This window comes from Orycteropus afer, unplaced genomic scaffold (genome assembly GCF_000298275.1).
Source record: "Orycteropus afer afer isolate SDZICR_OR568_19922 unplaced genomic scaffold, OryAfe1.0 scaffold00018, whole genome shotgun sequence".
NCBI lineage: Eukaryota > Metazoa > Chordata > Mammalia > Tubulidentata > Orycteropodidae > Orycteropus > Orycteropus afer.
The window spans coordinates 17,805,603-17,813,049 of record NW_006921605.1 but is presented as its reverse complement, the minus strand read 5'-3'; the positions used below and the strand labels follow the sequence as shown (position 1 = coordinate 17,813,049).

The 7,447-nt window shown below is 47.3% G+C and overlaps 1 protein-coding gene across 1 annotated transcript in view; it reads right to left on the bottom strand.

The window, feature by feature from the left end:
- BPTF (bromodomain PHD finger transcription factor) overlaps positions 1-7,447 on the bottom strand; it is a 172,971-nt gene that overhangs the window by 159,851 nt on the left and 5,673 nt on the right. The window contains exon 2 of the mRNA XM_042783542.1: positions 60-418. Within this exon, the coding sequence (XP_042639476.1) occupies positions 60-418 (359 nt within the window). The remainder of the gene's footprint in view (positions 1-59; positions 419-7,447) is intronic.

The following is a 7,447-nucleotide window of genomic DNA, read 5'->3' as shown; positions in this document are numbered from 1 at the left end:
GGGCGGGAGGGGCCCGGCCGGCGGAAGCGGGTGGAGGGAGAAGGCTCAATCCGAATTGCTGGGGCCCCACTCCGGATCGCCTTCAGCCGCCATCTTGTTTCTTCCCTCTCGCTCGGTGACTGGGGGAACCGACAGCGGCCGCAGGCCCGGAGCGCGGTCACGTGAGCTGCGCCGCCGACGAGCCTGGGACGGAGCGAGGCCGCGCGGCGGCCGCTAGGGGGAGCGCGGGAGCGCCGAGTTGGGGGCGGAGAGCCAGGGCGCCTCAGCTCGGCTGGGTGCGCCGCAGGCTCCGGCCGTGGTGGGGCCGGAGGGGCGCTCCCCTGGAGAAACGAAAGGCGTCCCGAGACGATAGCCTCTGCGGAGTCCCAGACGGAGTCTGAACTCGGCAGGGCCTCCTTCTGGCGTGTCCCTTCCCCGGCTCGGAGAGGAGTGCAGGGGAGCCCCAAAATTCATATCGCATCCCTGCCCCTTGGGGAAACCGATGCTGAGGGAGCCGGAGAGGGCTGCACGAGAGATAGCCCAGGTCGCGTAGCGCCAGCGACGCTGGATGAAATTAACTGGGGGCGGGAGGACGAGTCTCTAGAAACGTGAAACTCAAAGGAAGGCTTGCTTTTTTGGAGTCCTGAAATTGATCCCAATGAAACTCCCGGGTTGTGCCAGGAACCACGCCCTGGGCTGCCAGACCTGGAGGATAGTCGTTCAGAGGCTTGTTACTCCTGATAAACTTGAGAAAGCAACTACATTCCGGTCTCCTACACCTTCCCCAAGGATCCCTGATGGCCCAGTAGTTAGTTGAGTGTTAACTGAGGGGGTTGCCAGGTCCAACCTGCCATCTGCTCAGTGGGAGAAGACATCCTTCCGTAGATTTTGCAGTTTTACCCTGTCCTATGGGATCTGTATGAATCGGATTCACCTGAAACGGTTTGAGTCTTTCGTTGTTGTTGTTGTTGTTTTGGGTTTTTTTGTTTTAAACACTTTTCCTAGTGTCCCAAATAGGAACTTGACCACCTCGGCAAGAACTTTCCTGTTCCTCTTTTGCAGCATAAAGCGTGGCTACCCTCCTAAAACCTGCTTCAAAATATTTTTCTATTCTAGAGAAATCATTGTAATTAATGTATTTACCTGACAAGTCAGTAAGTCTTAGCACAGGGAAGGCATCGTGATGATGTTATTCCATGTACCCCAGACAAAATCAGACAGACTTAACCCAGGTTGGCTGAGGTCAGATCTGGGGATAAGAGAAGGTTTTATAAACATAAGTGAACATATATTAAAATATGTAACATCTAAGAAGTGATTTAAAGAAAAAATAGTTAACAGTATTCTGGCCACCAAATACTTTACAATGTAAGTGCAAAAACAACACATGTGAAATGAAAATTAAAGAAACGCAAGTGCTAATTGCTAAATCAATTTATTCACTACAATTAGGTTGAGCACCAAGGGTCACAAATGTCAATGACCAGGTAAGTTATCAAAGTAAATCAAGTGGGTGGCAGCCTGAGGCCTTTGGAATACTGAGCATCCAAGTTTTGTGTAAATAGAACAGCTACCAGAAGATAGGCCTAAAATGGCCAAGTCTTCAGCTTTTTCAAGACAAGGTGGAGACGTGGGTTACATTTAGGGACTCTTAATTTCTAAATGTTGGCAACTGAGACAATTAGGAAAAAAAAAAAATTCAGACCAATCAAAATAGATCAAAGCAGATACAGCCCCTGGAGATTTTAATTGCAAGCAACAGAAATCAACTCCAGCTCATTGAAGCAGAGTAGGAATCCGTGAGAGGGATGTGGGCACTTCCAGAATTGCTGGTTCCAAATGTAATGGAATCCAGGCTCTCCAGTCATTGTCATCTAGCCGGCTGGGTTGCCAAGTGAGTGTTCCATGGGCCATTCTACTGTTCCATAAGGCCAGCTGCCTCTGACTGTTGGAGATACACGATTAAAAAAGAAAAACCTCCCTGCCATCAAGTTGATTCCTACTCATAGCACCCGCCCCCTTGGGTTTCCGAGGCAGTATCTGTACAGAAGTAGATTGCCCAACCTTCCTTCCAAGAAGTAGCTGGTAGGTTTAAACACCAGCCTTCTGGTTAGCAGTCAAATGCCTTAGGCACTACACCACCAGAGCTCCTACCATAAGGCTGTTGTTGTTATGTGCTGTCAAGTTGGACCCTTACTCATAGCGACCCCTCCTTGGGTTTCCAAGGTGGTATCACTATAGAAGTAGATTGCCCAACCTTCCCTCCAAGGAGTGGCTGGTGGGTTTGAACCGCCAGCCTTTTGGTTAGCAGTCAAGTCCATCTAATAAACCAGCCCACTGCCATTAAGTTGATTCTGACTCACAGTGACCCTATAAGACAGAGCAGAACTGCCCCCATTGGGGTCTAAGGCTATAAATCTTTACGGAAGCTGACTACCACAACTTTCTCCAGGTGAGCAGCTTTGTTGTTGTTATGTGCCATCAAGTCGGACCCGAATCATAGCGACCCCTCCGTGGGTTTCCAAGGCAGTATCACTACGGAAGTAGATTGCCTCATCTTCCTTCCGAGGAGTGGCTGGTGGGTTTGAACCGCCAGCCTTCTGGTTAGCAGTCAAGTGCTTTAGTCACTATGCTACCAGAGCAGCTAGTGGGTTCAAATTGCTGACCTTTGGATTAGCAGCTGAGCACTTGAACTACTATGCCACCAGAACTCTATTTAGTGAATCTAATAAGATAGTCAATTGCTTTATTCTTTTCATTGTAAAGTTAATTCCATGCTTAGATGCCACGAAGTATGAGATAGTAAATAATGTATTCAGTAAGACCGTGTAAGGTGATGATGATGGTAAAAACATGGCTGGTAGGGAAAGCAAATCCAGCCTGGCTACTCAGCAGCAGCAGTTGGTCTCAGCCTCCATTGCCGCTTGCGCATGACTCCACTAAGCAGACACTCACTTAACTATGGGGGGAGCTTGACTTACATCTGCAGGGTGTTTTCTTGACCACTAACATTCAAGCTCCTTAGTGGGAACTCTGGTGGCATTGTGCCTAAGGCATTTGACTGCTAACCAGAAGGCTGGTGGTTCAAACCCACCAGCCACTCCTCAGAAGGAAGATTGAGCAATCTACTTCCATAGAGATACTGCCTCAGAAACCCAAGGAGGGGTCACTATGAGTCGGATCTGACTCAATGGCAGTGTGTTGCGTTGCATTGTTGACTACCACCAAGAAGAAGGAACCAGCAGCAGATGATGTCCTTTGGACCTGTGCTAAAAACCTCCTAGACCCAGAGGGAGATGGATGCCAATACATGGAGATCAAGGAACACCAGGCCCATAGACGCTGAAAAGAGACAAGACCCTTCCTCCAGAGCTGACACAGAGAGAAAGCCTTCCCCTAGGGCCAGTGCTCTGAATTCAGACTTCTAGCCTCCAAACCTGAGAGAATACATTTCTGGCTCTGAAAGCCATCCACTTGTATTTCTGTTATTGAAGCACTAGATAACTAAGCCAGATGTCCTCTTTGGGATGGGATTGCTGCTAAGTATTTTATGGCTAAATGGAACAGGTACTCAGCTCATGATAGGCAGCATAGGTTATAGGGTCATCTGGTACCCCAGTGTCAGGCTTTCAATTTTTGTCAGGGCCCAGGAGCAAAATAAGAGCAGTTTCCAAAAAGAATAGTTTTTAGCCAAAGAGAACAAGACTTTGCTCCAGAACCCTTAGTACAACCATAGCAGTGCTCCTTTGAGGGCTTGCCATGGACTCTCTGCAAGATCCCTGCATGTGGCTGTACACAGAGCATTGTTGGGTCCACTGAGTCATGAGAACCAATTAGCAGAGGTCCCTGCACCACAGCCTGGACCTTCCAAAGAACCTTCTCTTGCCTGGGGCTGTACTCAACATTAGCAAGCTTTGAGGTCACTTTGAAAATGGGTTAAAGCAGCACATAAATGTGGTATATATAATCTTCTGAATCCAAAGAGAACTTCTAAGCATCCAGGAGAGTCAAAAGAACCCACACCGTCCCACAGCCCCTGAATTCCTCATGTTGTTGTTGTTGTTTGCCGTTGAGTCAGCCCCGACTCATAGCAACCCCTCCTTGGGTTTCCGAGGCAGTATCACTACGGAAGTAGGATTGCCTGAATTCCTCATATCCACTATATATTCTATGGCTACAGCCATACCTTCCTCTGAAGACCTGCCTTCAAGTCCAAGTGACACCAGTGATTTGGTTGAGTTGATTTGCCACTGTTTGCTGTGGGCTGTCAGAGTCTCACACCTTCATACTAGATACATATTCTCTGACAGCAGCCTCAAAAAACTAGATGGACAGTCATAGACTACAGCCACTCCACTTCCTTGAGAGTCCATGGCCGATGACCATTCGGGGACCAATTTCTTTATCACTTGGGTTCTTGGTTGCAACTAAAAGACACCAACACCATCTGCTGTAAGCTCACCGAATCACTGAGAATGCCCAAGAACTAGGAACTGAAGCTATGCAGTCAGAAGGGGTTTAAAACCAGGCTAGAGAATTGGACCAGTAAAGATAGAAGGCTACTGCTCTCTGGGTAAAGGCCCAGATTGCCCTGTTAACACCACCAACACTGGCCACTGCTTTGTAGCAATGCTGTTGTTGTTACGTGAGGTTGAGTCGGCCCCAACTCATAGCAACCCCTCTTTGGGTTTCTAAGGCAGCATCACTACAGAAGTAGATTGTACAACCTTCCTTCCGAGGAGTGGCTGGTGGGTTTGAACTGCCAGCCTTCTGGTTAGCAGTCAAGTGCCTTAGGTACTATGCTACCAGAGCTCCATATGAACCCCTTTTTTCAACTATGACCTCAAAGATTTTGCAGCTTTGGAAGGACCCTGTGCAGGGAGATCAGGTAACCAACTCATTCCAATTTGACAGGGACTTTCCCAGTTTCGGTATTAAAATTCCACATCCCAGAAAACTCCTGTGTCTTAGGCAAACTGGGTGGTTGGTCACCTTACATGGAGGTGTCCTTGAGAGACTGCAAGGGCAAAGGCCTACCATAAGAGTGGCTTTGCCTCTCAAACACAGACATATTGTGAATACTAGGTAGTAGGTGATGGCAGCTACTCCCTAGGGCCCCCAGTGCCTTTGTGAAGGTCCTACAGGAACAAGGTCAATGAAGTGACATTTGAGTATAAGGCTAATATGACCTCATTTCTACCCAAAGGCCCAGGGACTTTCAGGATATATTACATAACCAAGATCAGACCAGATACACAAGTTTGTCTAGTCCTTTCTTTTCCTTTTAAACTATGACTCTACCAAACATTTTCACAATTTAGTAACTGTATAATATTCCATTAAGAGGGTTCTGAGTCTGTTTTAAGTATTTTTCTATTATAAATAACACTTTCATGAACATCTTTGTGCTTAAAGTTGTTTTTTCCTGTTATTTAAGATTTTTTTTTTTAGTAGCAACTTAAAATATTATGTATTAACTGCATACTATGCGCCAAAGAGGACCCCTGGTTGTGCAGTGGTTAAGCACTCGGCTGGTAACCAAAACAGATGAGCGGTTCAAGCACGCCAGCTGCTCCGTGGGAGAGAGATGCGGCAGTCTGCTTCCGTAAAGCCTTAGAAACCCTATGGGGCAGTTCTACTCTGTCCTGTAGGGTTGCTAGGAGTCAGAATCAACCTGATGGCAGTGGGTTTGGTTTGAGTTTTGTTGCTAGTTTGTGAGGGACCCAGGATTTGAAACCAGCACCACTGGGCACCTTTAAAGTTGGTGAATTTTGATGAGTTCAGCATCGCATCATCTTTTGCTTGGATTCAGTTCTGCTGAGCCTTCCCTGAGCCCTGTCTAACCAGCCCGAACCAGTTGCTGTCAAGTTGATTCCAACTCACAGTAACCCCGTGTGTGTCAAAGTTGAACTATACTCATAGGGTTTTCAATGGCTGATTTTCTGGAAGTAGATCACCAGTTCTTTGTTCTGAGGAACCTTTGGGTGGACTCAAAACTTCAACTCTTTGTTTAGCAGCTGAGTGTGTTAACTGTTTGGCCCATCCAGGGACTGAGTCTTACATAAAAAACCCCACTGTCCTCGAGTCCATTCTAATCCTAGTGAGCCTATAGAACACGGTAGAACTGCCCTATAGGGATGGAAGCAGACTGCCAGATCTTTCTCCCGTGGAATGGCTGGGGGGTTGGAACTGCCAGCCTTTCAATCAGCAGCAAACTCTTAGCCACTGCCCCTCGAGGGCTCCTGGAACTTTGTGTGTGCATCTCTTTATTTGAGGTCATGTGTATTACAAAAAGGCCCTGTATCTCTAGTTTGCATTCCACGCCCATTGTGTTAGTTGTGCTTGTTTATACATCTGCTCTACCTGGTGAACCCCTTAAGGATGGACCTACATCTTATTTATCTCTTTTCAGTACACCCAGCATGAGCTAGTAGAGACTCAAGAGGGATTTATTGTCGAATGTGCAAAAGGAGAAGTCAACTGGTAAACTGAAAGTAAAACTAAATAACAAAACTCACTTGACATGGAGTTGATTCCAAGTTATAGCAACCCTATAGAACAGACTAGAACTGCCCAATAGGCTTTCCAAGGCCGTACATCTTTTTGGAAGCAGACTGATATATCTTTCTCCTGCAGAGTGGCTGGTGGGTTCAAACCGCTGACCTTTCATCTAGCAGCCAAGTGCTTAACCACTGCATTACTAGGGCTCCTAGACTGAAAGGGAAGGGAAGGGAAGGATTCTTCCAGGATTGGGAAGGCTGGGATAGCATGAGGTGTGAGGTGATAGTCTTGTAGGTGCTCAAAGAAGGTGGTGGTGTCAGAGGTGGGAGAGAGCTTGAGCCAGGTTTTTTCCTACAAACTTTGTATGTGTGTGGTGAATAAATACATACATAAACTTGACCATTAGTAGCATTTAGCACGTTCACAATGTTGGGCAACCAGTACCATTATCTAGTTGCAGAATCTTCACTGTCCCACAAGAAAAGCCCTATTCCCTGAGCAGTCTCTCCTCACTTCCCCTCCCCCAGACCCTCAAAAGACCCAACCAGCTGCCATCCTCTGATGCTGGAGCCTCCACGTCCGTGTGTCAGAGCAGGGACTCCCTGCTCCACAGGGTTTTCAGCGGCTGACTTCTCAAAAGTAGATCACCAGTCGGCAAACCATTCTGGGCTGGGGAAGTGAGGGATATAAATTTGGTGGGATTGGAATGCCGACCCTTCATTCATCAAGGTCGGAATGGGACGCCTTCATTCATTCACTTAATAAATATTTGTTGAAGCCCTACTATATGTCAGTAGGCATACAGCAGTGCTTTAGAGAGGGTGGGAGGGAAGGAGTCTCTCCTCTGAGGAGGTGACTTTTGAGCTCAAACCTGAACATTAAGGAAGCTGTCTCTTTGAAGACTATTCTAGACAGAGTGGCCCCAGCATGGTTGGGAAATGCAATGAAGACTGAGTACATGGGGGCT